Raw genomic sequence first — 23714 nt, 5'->3', positions numbered from 1 at the left:
CAGCATTTCTGAATGGAGATATTAAAATAATTTTAATATTTGTTCTGATTATAAAAAGTACTTTAAAAATGGAAAAAGGAAAAGAAAAGAAAAATCTCTTAAAACTGCCTGACCCAAAGATAACATGTCGCTTCCCCCAGGTATAGCTCAAACGGCCTGTGCTGATAGAATCTGATGCGTGAGCTCGCAAGGCATGGCCAGATCATGAACTGGTGAATCCACCAAAGTAAATGGGACCCTGTGGGCCATTGGGTAGCTGGGCAGTCAGCTGACTCCTGGAGATATTGGAACTCCTTGTACTTTCCATTCAATCCTCAACAACCAGAACACTCAACTTTTGACCATATTTTATAATAAAGGGGGCATGACTATTTACTTGTGTAAGATCAAGCTTTAAAAAAAAAAAAAAACCTCAAAAAATTCTATTCTTTTTGTAACATGGAGTATTTTTATAAAAACAGCAAGGAAAGTTCACTCTATAAAATTGAGAATAATATCACCTTCAACGATGTCATGCCTTTTTTCTAAGGAGCTAACACAAGCTCTAAACGTGAAAATGACAAACTCCATTTATAGCTCATTCTTTCTCATTACTTCTCACTCAGGAAGGTAAGAGAGCTCTTCTTATTTCCCTAGGGAGTTCAAAAATTTGATCTCTCTTTTGTTAACAGATACAATGACAAATATTATTTGGGTTAAAAATAACCCTTTTAATATCCTACGACTGCATGCAATATTCTGACCTCCTACTATGGTGAATTCCACGACATGCTGCTTGAAGAAATATTTTCTCACTTGTTTCAAATGTACTTGACATTTAATTCCATTGAGTGAGCTCTTATTTCTGTCATCTAAAACAGAGATTAAAGAAGGAAATAATAAGCCTCCAGATTCACACCTTATTTTATTAGTAGGACACCTCCTGGTTAACCTTTCTATTGTAGATGAAGCTTTTCCCCAGAGCAATTACATCAAGGTAAGAAAAGAGGAAGGAGGGGGAGGAAGCAAGAGAGGAAGGTTAGAGGAGAGTTTTGTAATAAGAGAAACAAGTTATTAACAAAAGAGAAGAGGGAGCGAGAGAGAGTGGAAATAGGTGAAGAAGTCAAGAGGGAGGAAGTAAGAGAAAAAGTAGAGAAAGATGCACATATGATCAGAATATTGGACCATTAAACCCTAAAAATCAAATTATAATTCCACAACTCAAAAATACACCAATACATTAGAGGTTCTGGCAAAGGTATGTCATCAGAGAAAGTATTTATTTTGCCTGACTTTTCTCATCTATTCACGATCTCCCTTACTCACCTGCTCTTGAAAAAAATGTAAGGTTTACGCTACATGCTACGCTGGGTAAGCCTATTAGGTCATATGTCTTCTAGGTGAGCATCATTATAAAAACAATCCCTTGGAAATCCTTCAGCAGTGGTGTAGAGCTTTTGGCACCCACAGCTAGCGCTCCCCTTCGCTCAGCACTGTCTTCCAGGCTTACTGCCCATGGGCCTGCTGGACATTGAGCAAAATGGGTATACTTTTATCCGGTTTCTTTCCCAGTGACATTGTTCATCAGTCTTACCTTTTTCTGATTACCCCAAAACTCCACTTATAATGTGGTTCTCACAATTGGCTACTAAATGAATTCTGTTTTTGTTCTTTATGGAGGGCTCCAAGATACTAATGAACTATGAAGTAGTTTTACTGCTTCCTTGACTTCTTTTCTCTTATGGACTACGCTATTAATCACTGAATAAAGCTCCAGCTAGAATGACTCACCCCGCATCCTCAAATCTCAGTCTTTTCATATTCTTTGTTCAGACAACTATTTTTCTCAAAGAAGATGAACTTTAATAAGCCAAATCACCAATCTTTTTGCTCCTTTCAGAATAATTGCTTCAATAAATGAGTATTTTCAAGAGAATATGAGATGCAGCAGAGTCTGTGATCTCTGTTTCCCTGGTCCTGTAGTATGATCTTTTACATACAAAAATGGAAATGTTCTAGCCTTTTCTTGATTCAAGTAATCCTATGTAATACCAGCCATGGCTTTAGCTTCCTTAGCTATACTCTGTGGGGCTTTCTGTTTGACAAACCAATTGACAGAGGTCTCGTGTACCATAGGATCTGAGACAACTTCATCTGTGTCTTTCTTCTTGACGTCTCATATCCCTGGTGGCATCACAACTTACTCAGCTAAGATGCTTCTTCTGAGGAGTGACTCCTGTTCTTCCCTGATTTCTGCTGAATAGGACATCTCTGCTATTATTATTGTGCTGCAGGGGAAACATCTGTTGTCATCTGGCTGCCATTTGTCATTGTGTTTTCTAACAGTCCCATGTTTCCCACTAGAACCTCACAGCCTGGTGATATTATAGCTCTGGATGCCTTCTGTGATCTTCAGAAAACAAGCATTAAAGGGACAATCTGTCAAGCAAAACAAAGATTTCTCCTTGACTTTGTAATTGCTTGGAGGGTAAAGACACTTCTTAAGAAAACTTAAATCGTTTTTAAGAATTCATTCACTTTTTAGTTCCTTTAACTCTCTCTCTCTCTGAACTCTTTGTAACTCCAAGTTATGAATCAGAAATATCTCCTATTTCTTATTTTTTTTCTCATTGTTTTTATTATTGTTGGAATTTTATATTGAGGTAGATTTGCACACAGTGAAATACACAGATCTCAAGTTTGGACAAATGCACACATCTGTGTAACTCATGCCCTGTCAAGATATACAGAACATATTCATCACCCCAGAAAGTTCCTCAAGTCCCTTCCCAGTCAATCTGTCATCCCTGAAACAATCACTGATCTAATTTCTAGCACTTTAGATAATTTTGCCTAGTCTAGACTTTACATAAGTGGAACCATAGAGTAAAAACTATTTTGGGTCTGGCTCCTTTCATTCTACATAATATTTTTGAGATTCAACCATGATGTTTCAACTATCAGTAATTCATTCCTTTTTATTCCTGAGTAGTATTCTATTATATGGATGTATCCTATCCATTCTCCTGTTGATGGATACCCGGAATGTTCCCAGTTTTGCTTATTAGGTATATTTATTTTTAATAAAAAAAATAAAGATTGCTCTCCATTTGTATGAAACACTGGCAGTGTTTATATTCTACTAAAATATCTTAATTCATAAAAATGAACTATAAAAGTATTGTTGATGTATGAGTAGTAGATGCTTAAGTGAAATTTTAACAAGATAAAGCACATTTGTAGGTCCTTATATTCCTCTAAATCTAGTTATGTGAGATTTTTCTTCCCACCTTTTTTTTTTTTTTTTGGTTGGAGGATTGTCTCTTTATGAATAAGACACTAACTGATCCCATCCATCGTCCGTAGTGCAATAGTAGTGAACACACTTGATAATGGAGAGTTGTCAGCAGTGCTGATAAATTGGTGTTACTCCATCCACACTGTCTCTCACCCTTGTGGGCACATTTGAATTGATAAAGTTACTGTTGTGGTTCAGAGGTATACTTGCATGTGGTCCAGCATCAGGGCAAAGTTAACGTGCAGAAGTCTCACTCTCACCAAGCCTGAGTCGCCACTATATTCCCATAAAGGGGTTTTGTAGTTTTCTTTACTTGTAACTTTACTTCTCATCTGTCATTCAAACAAAGCAATCAGAGCACTGAGAGTGGGGAGACAGAGGGCCACTTCCTTAGCAGCGAGATCTGGGGGGAAAAGAGCAGAGGGACTTTGCTCTGCATCTCAGGGAGGCAGAAGGACCTTAGCTGCATGATAGTACACCAGAGAGTAGCATCGCAAAGTGGCCCATAGCCTAGGTCCAGGAGCAGTAGAACAGTTTCCATGCCCTCAAGCAGGGATCAAAACACAGCCACTGCCCTGAAGGAGTGGTTAGGACAAGGACAAAGCCTCTCTGTGTGGACCAGTCATCAAGGACTAGATGAGATGGGAACAGATGGGAGGACCAGAGGTGCATCCCCACCCTACTCCCTGTTTTTGCACTAAAAATCCCTCTGACGCTTAGTTACAGCATCAGAAAAGTGGGAGAGGGCAAGCCAAAGGTGAGTGAAATTACGTTTCTACCACTAGTAGAAGGGAGAACAATAAAAAGATATTAAGTTGGGTTATGAAAGAATAAAGTTAAAGTTTTATTTCTCTGACACCCAAGTTTGTGGACAGAATTTATAACTGCTACCCTTGTGTAAGCATAAACAATTTCTGGAAGAACTGGCAGAAACTGTGAACAGTTGTTGCCTCTGGAAAAAGGGAATATAGGTCTAGTGTGGGAGGAAGGCTTATTTTTATTACTTTTTTATATTGTGGGACTTTTCGCCAAGTATATTTATCAATTTTTAAATAAAATCTAATATTTAAAGTAAGTAGATAGATAGTACATTCAATATTGAGTTGATGTAAAAAAGTTTCTTGGTTCTCTTCCGACTGCTGTCAAACACTTGGAATAGTAACTTAGCTGTTATGTTCACTTGTAATAATAGTAATATCATTTTATGTTCTTTGTTTTTATATAAACATTTGTACATGGATAACAAACTTGGATATCAGAATTACATGAAATGGAGTGGGAAAAAAGTTGGTTTCATTACATGAAGTTAATGGAAACAAATAAGTTTTGAGTGATTTAACTTTTAATCTGATCTCCAATATTGCACAGACATGACTTTAGTCTCCTAATTTCTCCTTTTGCTTGTCCTCAAAAATTATAAATTAAATAATACATATGATGCTTTTTGAACCCCATGGAAGAAACATGCTCATAAAAGTAGCACACCTTTCCCTTATGGCAAATTATTTGGCGATGTATTTAGTCATGGGAATTGGGCTAAAAGAGGCATTCCCAGCACCGTGCTTCTGTCCGGTGGTATGTGGCAGCGTACAGAGTGATGGAGTGGGCAGCAAGGATTCTCCCTCCCACACCACCACACAGTTGCCCAGGAGTTGCTAATTCTGTGGGGTGAAAAGAATCAAAGACAATATTGTAAGGGACAAAACTCACGTGCCAACACGTGTACCAAGAAAACAGAGACTTCAGGAGAGTGAGAACTGCCTGTGAAGTTCCAAAACAAAGTAGGGCTTTGTTACTTTACTGGAAATGATTCACTGGAAATTCTGACTTCACTGGGTGCTGCTTTCTGACTTGAGGGAGTTTATGTCTATTTTTAAGGGATTTAAAGCATCTGATCCCCTCTTTTTTTTTTTCCTTCTCTATGATTCCACTATAATGTATTTTCATTAATATAATAATACAGATATATTTAATTTGATGTCTGTTTTTCATCCAAATACAACGTGGAAAGCCTTGGAGACTCATTTAAATTAATTGGCTGAAGATTATTTTAGTAATAATGATTTTTGGTCATATCTGGGCTTAGAGGAGCCCAAACAATACGCAAGGAGGACAAGGAGACCAATGTGCAAATACACCATAGGAGGAAGAAAGGGAGGGAAGGAGGGAGGGAGAAAGAGATGGAGAGAGAGAGAAAGGGAAAGAGAGGGAGAGAGAGAGAATAAGGGAGGAAGAGAGGGAACTAACTTGTACTGAGCACCTATAATTCACCAGGCGTGGGGCCAGACCTTTTCAGGCTCATCAAACTTTAAAACAATGCTGTAAAGACAGTATTTGCCTCACTTTTACTGACAGGGAAACAGGGCTCAGAGAGGAGAAGCAAGCTTTTCGCTTTCTCAAGGCATCCAGAGGGCAAGTGGCAGCTCAAGAGTCAAATGAGACTGGCCTGACCTCAGAGCCTCAGCCGCCCTTTGCTCAACAACGTCACCTCTCAAGTGATGAGAGTTTCGTAGTTGCTTGGTTGTTTTTTCTAATCTTAAAGAGGCTAGATGAAGGAGATTGTGGGCAATAATGGATAAAGTAAAATAACTCTGAAGCCTATTTGCTAGAAGACAGAAATACGTGGTTTTTTAAAGTTAATAAAACGTTTTTTAAAAATGTAGGAAAAACTATAGCTTAAGTAAAAGGGACACAAAATCTATAACTTCAGTCAAGAAAGCATATATCAGATCAGTCACGAAAACGGGTGAAGCAAAATCGATCACGTTTTATTGATTTTAAAAACAACAGAATTTGAACCACATAAAAGACATTTCATATTTGTCAAGTAAACTCACTGAAGAAAATGAATTAGCTTGACAGAAATGAACTTACCTTGAAAGAAACAAATCATCTGATAACGTCTATATTAATGGAATATAAAAAAGCCAAATGTCAGGAGAAGTAGAGAATTTTTCCTGGATAAAAGTGGTGCTTAGAAAGTCTTTTTTGCCTTTTCTTAACAAAGATTTTCAATTTATTTTAAGAAATTTATATTTAGGGTATGTTCACAAGGAAGTGAAATTTTATTGATAAATTATTTCTTTAAATGGCATATAAATTATGAGACTTTATGACTCTGTCAAGTCTGATTTTTTTCTTTGTATATTTATACCATCTAGATCTATATTTCTTCCTAGAAAAGACATAAAAAGTTCCTGTGTCTAGTATTTAAGCACCAACACTCTCTATAGCTATATGTCATCTTCAACTCCCAGGTCAAGGGCTACTTGCTCCAAAAAACTCCCACCAAAGTCATCTCTCCTTTTTTGGAACTATGATATGTTATTTGTATCACTCTATTAGACTTAAGGATTTCTATCTAGGATTATAAGCTTTTTAAAAATATATTTTTAGTGTCTCCTCTACTAAGCTATACACTATTTAAGAGAAGGAACCATACCCCTTTTTAACTTACTATATAAATAAAATAATTATTGCTTAATATTTGTTGAACAGTGAAAATAAACAAGAACAGAAATGAACAACATATGCTGACATTTGAGGATAAAATGGTTATTCTCTTTCTAGTCTTGAGTATTGCTTGAATTTTGGTTGCAACTTGAAAGTTTACATCAGAACTTCTAATTTATCTCGAACTCTTAATTGTGTATACAAAACCATTTACTATCACAGAAAACCCATATTCAGATATTCTGTCAAATTATGCAGCTGGATTGTGGCTCTGGGTCGACAGACCTATTTCTCTGAAGTCAGCAAAAGTACAACAAATTGCCAACAAATTTATGCAGCCATTTATGTATTCAACAGGTTTTTAATGAATGAGTTTTGGTTCATTGTTTCTTTGCCCTCAAAAATCCCACAGAGTTGCACCTAAACAGCCTTCAAAAGAGAGACTGGAGTATAAATAATGAGGTGACCCAGTAACTTAGGAGTTATTTGGAAGTATGAATGAAATCATCTCTCATTTCAGATAAACCATTTCCCTTCTTTTACTTGGCATAAATGCAATTATTAGACACATTAAAGCATGTTTTCTATGTGAAGATCTTGTACAACTGAAAAAACATCTAACCACACCCATGGCTTTGAAGGACACCTAGATTCAGCTCTTAAAGAAGTCAAGAAATAGGCTTATGCAGTCTACATTAAGCCAGATTCCCTAGCTGAACAATTCTCACTGACACCTTAGGGCTAATGAGCAATCTAATTTTATGCAGCTGCTCCAGGGAGCAGTCAGCATCATTTTTTTTTTTTTCATTAAACAAACCAAAGTGAGGCATATTCCTGTAACTTACCATATATTTGGATTCAATCCCTGTTGGTGGTAGGAGTCAAAGTCATCTCGTAGGATAATACTGTCGCTATGTATTTCAGCTAAAAGAAAAGTAAAGTATTCAGAAAAGAATTAAAGTAAAACTAAACAATAGATTAAGCTACACAAAAGGGTTAACGTGCTGCATTTATGAGGAAAAACAGTATTTTAAATTAAAACTGAACTTAATGAGCAGTTGATTATATTTGTTTTGCCCCTAAACTACTAAGGGATAAGGGGAAAGGCTCTGCTGCTTAGACACCTCGAAGTCTGGGAACCAGAGGCCCAAACAGAAACCTACCAAAGTGTCACCAGGCAGGAGAAGCAGGAAGCCAAGATCAGCACTAACTTACAGGGAGGGGTCACACAAGACTTGCCTCTCACAGCTCTACACGCCCAGAACAGATTCAGCGTTTAACTCACTTTAAAGCACAGAAAGGGACGGAACGTTCTAGCTATATATTGTCCGCTAACGTTGCTGGTATTTACTAACCCATTTCCTCTTCGCTGTCCTACTGTCCCTCTTGCCCTGGCTTGCTTCCTCTCATTCTCTATATTCATTCATTTTTTACTCAATGTGTTTCAAATTCTTAACATTTTTTTCCCTCAGAACTGCACAGAAGAAATTACCTACACAAACAAGTAAAACTCTCAAGTAAAGTCATGTTAGAAGTCAGAATAAATGCCAGGGAAATATCTATAGTTTGAAATATATTATCACTACACTTGAGATTGTATTAAATACCCATTTTTAAGCTCTAGAAGAATTTGGGGCATGCCAAGAGCAAATAATGTTTTCATAAACTGTAGAATATATGATATTTCCACTGAATAGAGAGTGGATAATAAAAACAATTTCATGGCCAGACACAATGTAAGTGGGCTCACTTTTAAGATTGTGTGAAAAATGATAATTATTTCTACTCAAGTTGTAAAAAATTAATTTAGTGCTTAAAAACCCTCTCATCTGATTCCCATGGTTTGCTTGGGAAGTTTGCTTCAGCTAATACAAATTCTCTGGGCCTGTACAATTTTGTTTGAACTGGTTTACATACTTTTTGGAAAAATTCAAATCATATGATCTGTTTAACAAAAAATAACCAAAATTTTATTTTTTTCAGAAGTGATATTTTACCTTTTTTTTATTTTTGGCTCACTCGAATGTAATTCATTGAACTCACTGGGTAATTAATCACCTCCAAATATCAGGAAGCATACTTTCAAATTCTCTTTGGTGACATGGCCACCTATAGCCATCCCCACCCTCTTGATACCAAGTATGCCAGCAGGTAAGCACATAATGAAGTCTGGGAAACCAGTGAATCAGCATGTTTTGAGAGGAACGGCTGCTCAGACTCAAAGCCTTAGGCACGTCAGCAGGGAGAATATGGATTACACTGGAGAGAACACTGTGATGTATTCTGTGCAAGGGAGTGACTTAATGATTCCTCTGAGTGATTAGATGCAGCGCCTGAAATGCCTACGGGGTACAGCTCTCTCAAATACCCAACCTGGCCCAGACCTGGCTGGGCCACCGCAGGTCACCCGCCTGCCTTGGCTGCCAGAAGGCATGCTTCTAAGGGCTTGCGTTCGCCTGCCAAAGAAGAGGAGCCCCAAGCTGTAGCATTACATAAAAGTAGAGGTTCCCAAGGCAGATTTTCTAAAGAGAAAAAATAAATTAATTGGGTTTATAGGTTGAAAGGAAAAGCCCAAGAGAAAAATAACTGACCCATCTGTAAGTCCCACAGTAAGAGACATCTGAAAAGGCTGGGGCAAGCCAGGAGGGTTTCTCTGCATTCTTATTAAAGAGTATAGTCTAGGAAATTGCTTTTAAAATACGTCTTCACTGACACTAATGAGAAATTTAACTCTTAAAGATCATTTGTTTTTCAGAGAATTTCTTACGAAGGCACGGGTAAGCCTCAATCATTATTTGTTCACGTATTTCTCTCTTTCCAAACACTATCACAGCATTGACTATACACTTTACAAATATGAATTCACTTAATCCTCATAACAACCCTAGGAGGTAGGTACTGTTATTACTTCCCATTTTACAGATGAGGAAACTGAGTCACAGAAAGGTTAAGTAACTTGCTCAATGTCATGTGGCTAGCAAGCGGTGAAGGCAAGATAAACCAAGGTAGTTTGGCTCCAGAATCTGTACTCTTAACCACTACACAAACCTGCCTCGAGAACTGTGGACTCCTAAGTGCAGGGCACTACGAAAAGATCGCAAGAAAAATGAGAGGTGGTACCTTTACATGGTGCCATTAAACAAAGCATATAGTTATCTAAACAGCCTCATTTCAATTTTTGAAGAAATGACCAAATTATTTCTCTTTTTACAACCCAGTACTAATTTGAGCAGATATCTCAAATCTGAAATGACTTTAATTCCTCCACACTCATAGCTCCTTATCCACTGCCTCTGTGCTCTACTATTTATGATAGGTAGGAGCTCTGGGGAAAATTCAGCATTAGAACACCGTGTCAAAAGATCACACGCAACATGATCCCAAGGATGAACATACAAATGGGTTCAAAAGTCCTCCCATTAGCTTCAGCTGGGCAGCACGATCCTCTCTTCAGTGAGGTCCGTGATCAAGCATAATCTAGACCTGAGTCTGATTTCAATGAATGATCAGTGAATTGGAGAGGGCAGAGAGTTTCCTCACCTCTATATCACCCACCCACATAGTCAGAGGAGCGAAACAAGTAGACCTAGTGCTAAGGTTAGTGACATTGGGTGTTAATCACTTACCTAGATGTGGGTGCACAGTGGCCTCTGTTGGAGCTGGACCGAGAGAGAAAAAGGGAAAGATGATTGATTAGCAACACACACAGAAAATCCAGTATTAAACAATCATGAATACAATTACAAAACTGAGGTCATACTAAACAAATTAAATGCCTAGAAGCTTTTTAGAGGCGTAAGAGGAAGATGCCAATAAACTTCCTAAATTAAGATATCTAACTCACTATATGGTTATCATATTTACAAGTAATGCATTACTCCTAAAGTGAAGAGTGGAACCCCTTACACGCAGCACAGTTATTTATTATACACAGTCAGTCAGGTATCCTTTGAAACACACAACATAAATGTGATGTGATAGTTAATGGACATTCCAAAACCCTTTCTGAGCACCATTACATGCTAGGGGCTTTTCTGGGTATAAGGAAAATAGAGACAAAAAGCACTATCCTTGCCCTCAAAGAGCTTACCACCTGGTCAGGACAACTACAATACAGTGTAATAAGTGCTACGGTAGCGTGTCAGAGGGTGCTGGGGTGAAATGAGGGACAAGGGAGGGATACGAATTCCAGGCTGACCAGGAGAGGAGAGTTGTCAGGAGAGGTTTCCTAGAGACAGTGATTTCTCTGCTGAGTTCTGAAAGACTAGTACAAGGAAGATAGGTGGAGGGAGGGGAGAGGAGAGGTGCTTCTTTCTGGAGTAAACGCGGAATGGTATAGAGAATGGGAGAACCACAGCAATTTCCGCATGACTGGATGAAAGTTTAAGAGGAGGGAGTCGAAACGGCGAAGTTGGAAAGAGCGGGAGGACAAGATCATGGAAATGAATGCAAAGGACTTTGGACTTTACCATGAAAGCATGATGATCTCCTGAACATTTATGAGCAAAGGAGTGGATGTTCAAATATGTGTTCGGCACTCTGACAAGAGTTTGGAAATAAGGGACACTGCCCAATTAATACTTTGGTTCTGTTTTTTTCTCAAAGGACTTCCAAATCTATGAAGAAATACTGTCAATTCACTATCTAAAAATTAGAACTCATGAGATAGATATTTTAAAATCTTTTACATCAGTTGAAGAATTTCAGCTAGATATGAAAAAATTAGTTTCTATCACGATGGTCAGTGCTTCAGCTATGTTAGATGAAAAATCGAGACAGCATTTTAAAACTAGAGACTGATGTTTGTCTTATTGCTTGATAGCACCATATTATACCTATTGAAAATACTTGTGCTCAGTTTTTGAAACATACTCTATGGAAAGTGTCACGGATACAGTTCTTAGCATACAGTTAGTATATACATGCAAATGCTCTGAATCATCACCGGTTTGTGGAACTCAAAAAAGAACAGTAGAAAAATTTAATGACCTTGTGTTTTGTGCCAATGCTTATTGGTTAAGTTGTAGAAGAGTTTTACAAAGATTTACTGAACTGTTAACTCTAACTTAAGATGTTCTTGAAACAAAAGGAATAATTTCTAATTATCCAATAATCAATGCCAAAAACATGGTACAATGATGTATGTTCCACCACCAACATCACATGGCATATGAATGAGCTGAATTTGAAGCTTCAAGGAAAGCAAGAGTTTATTTACACAGTAGTTGGAAAAGTAAGAGAACTCATGTTGAAATCGAAACCTCTAAAATACAAATAAATAATAATTTTATACATTGTCCTAACATGAATCACTATGCAGAAGATTTCAATTGCAATTGACAGCATTTTCTAAATTGTCTGCAAAAAACATCAAGAAAAATTTGAAGGATGTCTTATTGATATTGATAATTTTGAAGTTGCTTTTCAATTTATGCAATATCCCTGTGAATCCCATGGTAATAATACTAGATTGACACAAGAGTAAATGAATTTACCTGGACACATGTAGTTTTGAAATTGATATGCTTTTGTATCAAAGTTACATCAACTCTTCTAAAAAAAGATGGACAAATTTTGTCAAGGTGGTTGTGGATATTAAAGGAAAATAATTTTTTGATATCCCATCCAGTTATTGGGAAGCCTTTAAGTAGGTATGGAACACTTGGATATATGAATCTAGTTTTCAACTGTAAATTTTACAAAATCTTAATACAGACCAAATATTCCAATACCTAAGATGTGCTATAAGTGTAAAATATACACTAGATTTTGGATACCTAGTACAAAAAAATAATGTAAAATATCTCATTAATAATTTTATATTGACTACATTATATTGAGATATTTAATATTTTATATATTCTGTTAAAATACATTATTAAATTCAATCTATTTCTTTTTGTTTTTTAAATGTGGCTACTAGAATATTTAAAATTACACGTGTGGCTTGTATTACACTTCTGTTGGACAGTGTGGATCTAGAGCTAGGAGGGAGATCTGCACTGGATGTCAGTTAGGGAATCATCGCACAGGAGGTGGTGGAGTCATGGAAGAAGACCAGCTTACTCAGAGAGAAGGTAGCGTACAAAATAAGAAGTGAAATGAAGAGGTAAACACGCTTTCGAGGAACTGGTAGAAGAGGAGCTAGCAAAGGAGGCTAAAAAAGAACGCATTTAGGGCCGGCCCTGTGGCTTGGTGGTTAAGTGCGCGCACTGCGATGCTGGTGGCCCGGGTTCGGATCCCGGGTGCGCATCGAGGCACCACTTCTCCGTTCATCCTGAGGCCGAGTCCCACATACAGCAACTAGAAGGATGTGCAGCTACGACACACAGCTATCCACTGGGGCTTTGGGGGGAAAAATAAAATAAATAAAATCTTAAAAAAAAAAAAAAAAAAAGAACGCATTTCATTATGGAAATAAGGAAAACAGAGAGCTTTAAGAGAGAAGAAGGTTGAAGGAGAGACCAAAATAATCCTAATAAAGCTGATATCTATCGAGAACATCCTGTTATCAAGGCACTGTGTTAAAAACGGTCTGTAGATGAACCCAGAGAATTTGGCCTCAGAGGCCACATTCTGAACTACTGTGCAGACTGCTCTTTCAAGAAGGCTCACTGCAAAGACAAGAAATGAGATTTTGTATAAACTAACGAGCGAGTAGGACCAAAGGGATTTTTTTTTTGTTTGCTTTGTTTCTTAAGATATTATGGTAGTTTACCATGTCCAACATTAGCTACCTTATGAAAGGGGTTCTCTTTATTCATGGGATAAATTGTTAAGGAGGCGAGGAATAACACTGATATCTATAAAATATGTAACTTCAAAAAAAAAAACCTGGGAAATAGTTAAATTAAATGTAAAATTTATGGCAATTATTAATTAGAAATATTTATTAGTCAGTACAATGGCTAGATAAGTATAACAAAATATCTGCAGAGACATCAGTTAAGTTACCCACTTGATTTTAAAAGACTCTGGTGACTAAGTCCTGGACCCAATAAAGAGAATAAATTATAAGATGTTTTACTCTAATCTAAGGAGTCTATCCAAATTGACATCTGTCTCTTCTAAGTTATTTTGGCACACGGCATCTTTCACTGAACCATCTACAACATAATTATCAGGGGAGGGCCATTTAGAAAAGACCCACTGAGTCAGAATCTCTGCAAGTGTAGGCTTGGAATTTGTATTTTTAAAAACCTCCATAGCTGATTCTGATATAAAATCAAATTTAAAAGCCATTAGTCTTAATCATACAATCCAGCCCTTATTTTTACAGCATGTAGAACTGTTCTCTGTGTTAAGTATATGCCTTTTCTCCCAAGAAGAAATATGTTCCTCAAAGGCAGAAAATATGCCCACTTGAGACACCAGCCTAAGCTGGCAATAGATTCTCAATAAATAACTGAATTGAATTGAAAGTTCCTTCTTAGTTGTTATATATTTTATGATATTTTGGAAAATGAACAATTGAAGATCTGAACCTTTGAAAAATGCCAAAATATACTCACATCATTATGAAAAAGTCCTTTAGTGTAAGTAGTCTGGGTAGTTTAAACATCTAATAAGTATCCACCTGGATTTAATATAAATCATGTTTTAAGTCACTAGTTAGGAAAACTCAATTCAATACTTTTTAACAAAAATATCCAGTCTGAGATAACTAAACATTGTTTCCTCAAAAAGAGAAACATACTTAGTACACAGTAAACTCGATGAAAGGAAAAGTAGAAATGTCCTTGAAAAATATTCACACGTGTGGTGTAAATATGGTCCAAAATCTAGTAAAGTTCTGGGCCTAGGAAGTCTCAGTAAGTGACTATATCAATCTAGTTTTATGCAGCATAACAGAATTTTCTAAGCCTGTAGGAAGTACACCATCTTTTCCACATTTATTGGGGTAAATGTACCACAGAAAAAGTAGAATAAGTAGCCTGAAGAAGTGTAATATAATTCAACACCATTTATTACACTTCTACTTGGATAGTACCCACTCTGCCTCATACTACTAAAACAGATGAATTACCAAGTTCTTGAATTATGTGAATTTGGCAAAAAGGTCTTTACTCTTTCCTTTATTAAATACAAAATGCACGCTTCAGAGAGGTCCTAATTTGTCAACCTTCCAAGTGCTTACCCAGTGACATAGCTCCAACTACTTCTTTTCTGCTCCTTTGCCATTGAAATAGTTTTGACTCATCTTTCTAGATTGCTTGAATGTTTTTATCTCAATATGTCCTTGGTCTGTTACTGATTCTCTGCCTTTCCAAGGACCCTCATCTGCCCCCACCCCACCACTCACCTTGGTCCAATTTCTCAGCTCCTTTGAATCTGAAACTGCATGACTGGCTCTAGCTACCACATAAAGTAAGCAAAATGGCTTAAACTGGGAAGTTTTGTTTCTAAGAATGAGAGAGAACAAAAATGTTCCTAAAGAAGTAGGCTTTAGCTTTGGAGAAAACAGGATAGAACAAACCTTTAACAGAAGTGTAAAAGACATCCCAGTTTCTTCCAGGCATCTCCACGTTGTAAGAAGAAGACCAGGTCAGAGGCTCAACCACAGGTATATACAGGTATGGACACACTGGGGGTGGGGGCCCTGTTAGCTGTCAGAGGAGACTGAATTGGAGAGAGGGGAAGACAGCCTGGAGTGGTTCTGTACCCAGAGACATCACTGAGGGGGAAGCTTCATAACATGGTCCTGAATTAGCTTCACTGGTGAGACCCAGGAGACTATACATAAAGGCTGGACAGAACTTGACACTGTGAGGAACTCACTTTTCATCCTAACACAGAACTGTTAACAAATTTGGATAGTCCTAGAGTCACAAAAATGATTGGTTGTATACCCTACACTACAGAAAAAATTTACTTCAAGGAGTATGCCAAATGTCATCAAAATGAATCAACTTAGTCAAAATTGCAGATAAAATATGAAATGCTAAACAGGCAAGTTAAAATGAAGAGTCTACTTCACGTAAAAAAATAAAGTAAAGGCAAGCCAACAGAATATAAGAATTATGATAGAATCTCACTAAAGCCTCCATGTTTTTTAAAAGCCTATTTCCAGCAAAGGATTAAGAATGAAGGCATGGCACACTTTGACTTGTTTTTAGTTGAAAAAGCCAAATACCTTTAAAATTTTAAAATTATCAAAACAAATTGCTAGCAATTTTACCAGGAAAGTATTAATAAATGAGGATCTACGTAATTCCACTAATCAAATACCTTCTGAGAGAGAGCAGGTAAATGAGAGAAAAAAGGGGAAACAAAGTTTTAAGCATAATACAATCTTTTCATACTAGATAGGTAATAAATATTCTTAAGAGTGTCAAAATCACTCATAAACGTGCACTTGGGATTTATTTCTCTGGATTCCTTTTATGCTTGTGATTGTGCCACTTAAAAGTTATTTGTCCTCCAAATTCTCCAGCAGGACCCACCCAGGTTATTTGTTTAGGCAGAATACAAAGCTTTAGATCAATAATAAAATGCTTCAGTGATATTCTAGGTCTTTGCTTAGCCAAATATTTTCCTAGATGCTAAGGAAATATCAAGTACCTTAAGATTAGTTACGTAATTTTACTAAGATTTCATATACTATGTAAAAAGGACAGGAATGAATTTTTTAAATTGATAAGCTAATATAGTTGAAAATAAAAGAAACTCAAATTATAGTGTTTAGAAGATATTTTCAAATTTATTTGAAAAAATATATTCCTTGTAGAGCTGTGTGTTAGCGCTGGTTCTAGAGTCACAGGAGTTGCAGGCGCCTGCTAAGGAATATCTTTATTTTCGGAGGGGTGGGGTGAGGTATTATTTTTAATAGCTCATTATTTTCCACTCAGTCTGGGTTAATTTGACCTTCACTATGTTATGAAAATAACTACTTATCAACCCCTTTCCAAACTTTTAAACACAACTAATTTTAAATATCTATCACTTGGCATCGGATAGAGTTACTCTGTGAAAATTACCTTTCATTTACTAAATATATTTTCTCTATTACCTCTAATTATTTAGAGCATCTCACAGGCTATAATTAATCATTTGTCCTTATGATGCTGGCAAGAGAGCACTAGCTGAGCTTTGCAGACAGAAATGGAAGATCAGAAATTTGCTGAAGCAAACACCTCCAATTCCACATTAGCTTCTACGATTTCATTTGGATATCGGAGCTCACAGTCATGCTTTTCTTAATCACATTCTAATAGCTTAAATTTTGGGGTGTTTTTAGTAAATACCATAAACATGGATCATTATATGGTTTCTCAATATTAAATTTAAGCAGAAATTCTTCCTGTCATCGATTCAATCTGTCCAAGAGACAAATTACATGCTGAAAGTAAAGAAAAGCTTCATTTCTTAAAAAGCATTTCTGTGTTTATGCTCTTTCAAAGGTTGAGCCCACCAGCATCTCATGAGATCACGGCAGCCTAAAACAGGCACGTTAGAAAGAACAAGGTTGTGTTTAATTCCCCCAAAGGTTGTTCTTTTGACAAAGTGTTTTTCTTTCAACTGACTTATTTCGAAAGGAAACTTTTAAGTAATCATGTGATGCCAAAATATATTTCAGCCAACTTGTTCAATAAATTATTCAGTGCAAAGGATGGAGATTTCAATATGCTGGGCAGAAAAAGGAAGGAATGCCTAAAAATGAATTGAGAGAGTGGTTAATGAACTTTGCGTTAATATTATTAATTACTTTATAAACAAAAGCCTATGAGTCAGGCTAGCACTATATATATGATGACAGGCATTTCTTACAAATAAAGTTATTATGTTATGGGAACTATATCTCCTGAATTGTTTTAGAATTCAAAGGCCCTAGGTAGTTTGCCTCAGGTATCTCTTCATCTAATTTGAAATTCAAATGTATGAAACTTCCAAAGCTAAATATGACAAATTATACACGGTCTGTGAAGTTACCATTTAATGAGCTATGAACCTAGACTTTCATCTCCCCAGGAATAATTTCTTTATTACTTTTTGTATTTTATTGCAATAAAGCACCATTTGACCTTCAAGTATGATAATTAATCTTCCAAAAATGTTATAAATTTAGAATGAAAATAGTTCTCCCTCTGTTCAGGAATATACTTATGATAAGTATAAAAGATTACTTAATATTTAAAGACAGCTAAATTATATACAGAACCAGCAATATTAGGAAGTATTTTTCTCTTCCCTTCCTCCCCCATTTCCCATTTCAATTTGATTTGTGTCTCATAACAACTTATCATCTCTCACATTCTAACATAAATGGAATAGGAGCAAAACTAAAATATATCTTTATAACCTATAAATGGGGGAACAGAGAACTCTTTCAGGTAAGATTTGTTCTACTATGAACTGTCAATAATGAGATCTTAAACACTAAACCTTGTGACTCATTGTCCTGCCATGCTCACACTCTCATCTTTTCTGGGGAGATATCCTTACATTTTTAAAAACTTTACCTATGATACGAAAAGTTTTAAGTGAAAATCAGAATACAAAACAGTATACCATCTGAGTTGTTGAATTGTTATTTTATTAAAAATATTACTATGTAATAATTTTTTTAAAATCTTAGACTTCTGAGAACTCGAAGAGATGAAGTTCATAGATGGGGCAGAGGAGAGGAAGCACAGCTATAAAACGACCTGTAGCCTGAGCACATATGGCTTTTAAAGATTTTATTTATTTATTTTTCCCCCAAAGCCCCAGTAGATAGTTGCATGTCAGAGCTGCACATCCTTCTAGTTGCTGTATGTGGGACGCGGCCTCAGCATGGCCGGAGAAGCAGCGCGCCGGTGGGAGCCCGGGATCCGAACTCGGGTCGCCAGCAGTGGAGCGCGCTCACTTAACCACCAAGCCACGGGGCCGGCCCCATATGGCTTTTAAATAACATTCAGAAGCAGAAAGGAAAATCAGTGGGATCATCATCATCATCATCATCAAATAATAATAATAATAATAATAACAATAACAATACTAATACTAATAAGAACAAGGACAAGAACAAGAAGAAACCTTCTTGTTAATGTTAGTAGAAATTTGCTAGAGGTCCCCCAATATCTATTCTCCCTTTCTTTATTTTAACTGAACTGTTGTCCCCAGTTAGAGGTGTATTTCTCTGTGTCCCCTGCAGCTTCCTGTGACAAAGGAATTAAGTTCTGCCTGTAGGGAGGTGAGCAGAAGTGACCTGGGTCACTTTCAGGGCTGGGTCATGCCCTCTAAAGAAATGGGCCTGCTTCCCTGGCCCTTTACCCTTCCTGCTGCCAGAACAGGGGGAGTGCTGGAGCAGCCAGCTTGGCCCCTGGATAGGGAAGCTGTGTGTACACAGCAGAGCTGCTCCACCAGCCCTGGAAGCCCTACCTCCAGACTGGTTTATGACTGAGAAATACACTTCTAGCCATTCACGCCACCTACAGTTTGAGGCACTCTGCCATGGAAGCTGAGTCTATACTCTAACTAAAAGAGTTAATTTCCTGTGGGCTGGGGAAGGGGTCCGTTTTGGGGAAAGGTATCCTGTCTGTATCTCAGTCACAATCCTAAAGGCCAGAATGGAAATTAGAGCTGATCAGACCGTGAGTTCTGTGAGTTGAGACTATCTTTTATATCTCTGCACCCCCAGTGCCTAGCACAATGTCTGACACACAATTGCTCCAAAAATGTTCGTTGATTGGGTACTGATAACATCAACAAGACATTACTGCTAAAATCATTGTTAGAAAATTCAAATGTTCTAATGTTCTCTGTTCCCTCCTCTCTTAGTCACTTGTACATATGTTAGTGTATGTACTTTATTTTACTGTACTTTTCACTTTCCTTTACATATCTAAGGATAAATTGTACAATTCGCCTTGCTCTAAAATAGATGTAAGGCAACTTACCAAAAAAGGCAGACAAACAAGACAATAAAGTGGAAAAATTAAAGATGAAAATGAGGGTGGGAAAAAAATACATCCAGCTGAGATAAGCATGCAAGATGCATGCTCTGATGTCTTAAGTCTGGTTCTGAAGCTATAAAGGTACAGAAATTGAAGAGTTCATAACATGAAAAGAACATGCTTCTCAGGAGAAAGGTGACTATCTCAGGTACAGAGACTTGAGAGAAGCTTCTCTTCTTAGAAAGGAAACACTGAGCAATTCAATGAACATCATTTGGAATAATATCCATCCAACTGTGAGCTTTCTTTGTAGGGCTACTCCTAACAAGGTCAGTCAATGCAGAAGGAGTGCATAATGCCTCCATATGATCGTAAAGACAGTTCTGGGGGTGCAGGAGGTGCAGGCTAGATGGCAATTAAAGAAATTAAACAATTTTGGAAACGTATACCTGCTCTATGTGGTTCATTCATTCATTCCCTCAACTAATATCTGAATGCCTACTAAGTGTCAGGCACTGTGCTAGGTTCAGGGAATATAAAAATGATCCACTCTCTGCTGGATCAAGGGGTTCAAAGTGTAGTAGGAAATACATGTAGAAGTTAACACATGACAATACAATACAGGAAACTAAAATCAATTAGTAAGTATAAGGTGGAACAGTGATAAAAATAGAGATGAGAGGCTGGCCCCGTGGCCTAGTGGTTAAGTTCGGCATGCTCTGCTTCAGTGGCCTGGGTTCAGCTCCCAGGCGTGGACCTACACCACTCATTGGTGGCCATGCTGAGGTGGTAACCCACATACAAAGTAGAGGAAGACTGGCACGATGTTAGCTCAGGGCAAATCTTCCTCAAGCAAAAAGAGGAAGATTGGCAATAGATCTTAGCTCAGGGTAAATGTTCCTCAGCAAAAAAATTAAAAATAAAAAAAAATAAAGATGATGGAGGAGGAGAGACTTGAGGTAGATCTTTAAGGACGAATGCAACTTCATCAGTATGACAGAGGAGTAGGTAATGGGGAAGTTATTCCAATGAAAGGAATTGGCATAAACAAGCTACAGAGATAGGGGACAGGATGGCATGTTTGATGAAGTCAGTACTTATTACAGCTGAAGTAGAGTTTGGTGTTAGGTGAGGGTGGGCAGTGTGGAGAGAGTCTAAATGCAGAGATGAGGTTGGAGAGAGAGGCAGGGTCAGATCACGGAGGGTCTTGAAATCCACGCTAAACGGGGCAAATGGAAGCAGATATAGGGTTTAAGGCTGGGAGTAAAAAAGTGAGGTTTGTGTTTGAGAACATTTTGATAGATGTGTGGAAGGTCTGAACCAAAGAAATAGCTGTAGGTGTGGAAAGAAAAGGGTTGGTTTAAGAGATATTAAGAAGATAAAATAAATTGGTTTTAGACACATTGGGTATAGATGTGGATGAAAGAAAGGAATGTCAAAAGAAATGTTATCTAGGTCTCTGTTTAGTGACTGGTTTGATTAAGTCACTAACCAGAACTGTAATAGTGGGGTCAGATTTGGGGAAAAGTCAAGTTCAGTGTAGAACATATTGAGTTCAAGGTATCTAAATGGCATCCAAATGTAAGTGCCTAGTAATGATAATGATAGCTAACATTTATAGAGCATTTATGTGCTAGCCACTATCCTATGTATATAATTATTGCATTTAATCCTCACAACTTTACTGTGTTCCTCCTGGGGGGCAGCCCTGTGGCTTAGCAGTTAGGTGCGTTCGCTCTGCTACTGGCGGCCTGGGTTCGGATCCCAGGCACACACCGACGCACCGCTTGTCCGGCCATGCTGAGGCGGCGTCCCACATACAGCAACTAGAAGGATGTGCAGCTATGACATACAACTATCTACTGGGGCTTTGGGGAGAAAAAGGGGAAAAACAGGAGGAGGATTGGCAATAGATGTTAGCTCAGGGCCGGTCTTCCTCAGCAAAAAGAGGAGGATTGGCACGGATGTTAGCTCAGGGCTGATCTTCCTCACACACACACAAAAAAAGACAGCTTTCTACTATGTTGCTCCTGGGCATAGAATACTGTACCAGGCTCTTGGGAATGGTATGGAACAACCAAAAAGGTAGGTACTATTATTTTCCCTATTTTACAGTAAGGGAATTGAGACTCAGAAAGATTACACAGCTAGGAAGTTCCAGAGTAGAAATTCCAACTCAAAGATATATAGCTCCAAACTCCATGATCTCAACCACCTTGCATTACTGACCATGAGTAAGTACCAAGCAAACAGACAGAGTTTAGGAGATGAAAATCATAGGTGTGAGAGAGACAATATAGAAATTCAAAAAGAAGCCCCAGGACAGAATCACTGCCAACCTCAGAATATACCTGTAGGAGGAACAGGAACTCGTTAAGGAAAGTGAGACAGAGCAGGGAAGCCAGGCAGGGTGAGGACCAGAGTCCTTTGTATTGGTTGGCACCTAGCAGGTTATTGGTGATCTGGAGGATGACTGTTTCCATAGTGTTGGCAGTAGAGGCCAGATGGTGGAGTTAGGAGCGAAGCCTGGGAAAGCACACTGCTCTTTCAAGAAGCTGGAGTGTGAGGCAGAACGATGGCCAGAGGAGTACTCATAGTCAAAGACAGAGTTCTTGTTCTAAGTAGGACTTGAACGTTTAAGACAGAGTTCTTGATTAAAGTTGGCCTTGGTACGTTTAAGCACTGAGAAGGAGGCAACGGTGAAGAGGAAGAAGCTGACGATTCGGGAAACAGAGGGGAATATTGTTGAGCAAGGCCTCAGAGGAGACCGGAGGGATGCCATTCCATTGAGTTTATATTTTTTTCTATAAATGTGTTTTGGTCTTTCTCTTCTAGGTTTGGACTAGAATATCTATACTATAAGCTATTCAAGAACAGGATGTGAATCTGCCTTCTACTGCCACATAACTCCCATGCGTCTGGTATAGTGTTCCACATATGCCCAGTGGGCACACAGCACCATATGTGTTAATTAATATTAATGAATTCCAACTCTTAAAAACACAGTTATGAAAATCTGTATTAATTATTACATTAAACAACGGAATCTTCAAATGTAAAAACAGAGTTGGGGGCCGGCCCCGTGGCTTGGCGGTTAAGTGCGCGCACTGTGCTGCCGGCGGCCCGGGTTCGGATCCCGGGTGCGCACCGACGCACTGCTCCTCTGGCCATGCTGAGGCCGCGTCCCACATACGGCAACTAGAAGGATGTGCAGCTATGACAGACAACTATCTGCTGGGGCTTTGGGGGAAAAATAAATAAATAAAATCTTTAAAAAAAAAAACAAAAAAAAACAGTTGGATTAATAGGTTTCATGAAATAATATTTCACAAGCCAAAATAAAATTGTAAATTAATGTGTGTTTACCACAGCTTTGCTCCCTTCCCCCAAGTAATTGTATAGATCCAAACCTAGGCTTCCTCCTTCAAATATGGGGGAATCCAGCAGATTATATAGCAGCTTGAGTAGAAAGTGTACTTCTATGGGCCTCCAAAAGAACTCAATGTCAAATTCTTCTCAGGCATAAATCTTGGTGTTTTGACTTTGGACTAGATAAAGCTGTCAAATGGGAATGTATATAGCCCTGAGAACTGAAAAGAAGGCTGTTTAAATCTATGTTCAATCATCGTGGGATAAACAGCACCAGTCCAAAACATCATTCTTTAGGAAATTAAAAAAGTAGTAAGAACCACCTAGAGCTGGCAGCAAGAAATTTTACTATGGCTCTGTGACTCGGTTCTTTGTCATTCCCTTTAATCTCATCTGTCGTCAGGATCACTTAGGGACACTTTTTTTGCCTGCCACAGCCCCAGGGGTTCAGTTCCTTCCCCTGTTGGGTAGTTTGTGAGACCTCAAAGCAAGATTGGGGGTTCCTGGACTGCTTTACCCAAGCCTCCTAATTTACAAATTTGTTTGTAAATTACAAAGCACAGGGATGTCAGGAACAGCAGTTGTAACCGCTACTGAAATGTAAGCTACAAAACAGCCATAGGGAAAATAGATGTCTTTGAATAGCAAAAGTTTTAACACTGGGCAAATTCAAACACATCATTCATTATTTTTCACTTCAACCATTGAAGTAGATATGGTAAAACCCAATTCTGACTATT

General features: G+C 37.9%; 1 protein-coding gene across 3 annotated transcripts in view; it reads right to left on the bottom strand.

Moving 5' to 3' along the window:
- The window catches only part of RELN (reelin), a 490103-nt gene that overhangs the window by 236976 nt on the left and 229413 nt on the right, over positions 1–23714 (bottom strand). For all 3 annotated transcript variants that reach the window (XM_087441541.1, XM_004439311.3, XM_087441605.1), the window contains exons 5-6: positions 10357–10389; positions 7576–7654 (exon numbers count right to left, since the gene is read on the bottom strand). In XM_087441541.1, the coding sequence (XP_087297667.1) occupies positions 7576–7654; positions 10357–10389 (112 nt within the window). The remainder of the gene's footprint in view (positions 1–7575; positions 7655–10356; positions 10390–23714) is intronic.

Source organism: Ceratotherium simum, chromosome 1 (genome assembly GCF_057802395.1).
Source record: "Ceratotherium simum simum isolate JZ-2026a chromosome 1, ASM5780239v1, whole genome shotgun sequence".
Taxonomy (NCBI): Eukaryota; Metazoa; Chordata; class Mammalia; order Perissodactyla; family Rhinocerotidae; genus Ceratotherium; species Ceratotherium simum.
The sequence above is the reverse complement of the archived record's forward strand: the minus strand, read 5'-3'. Positions and strand labels throughout refer to the sequence as shown.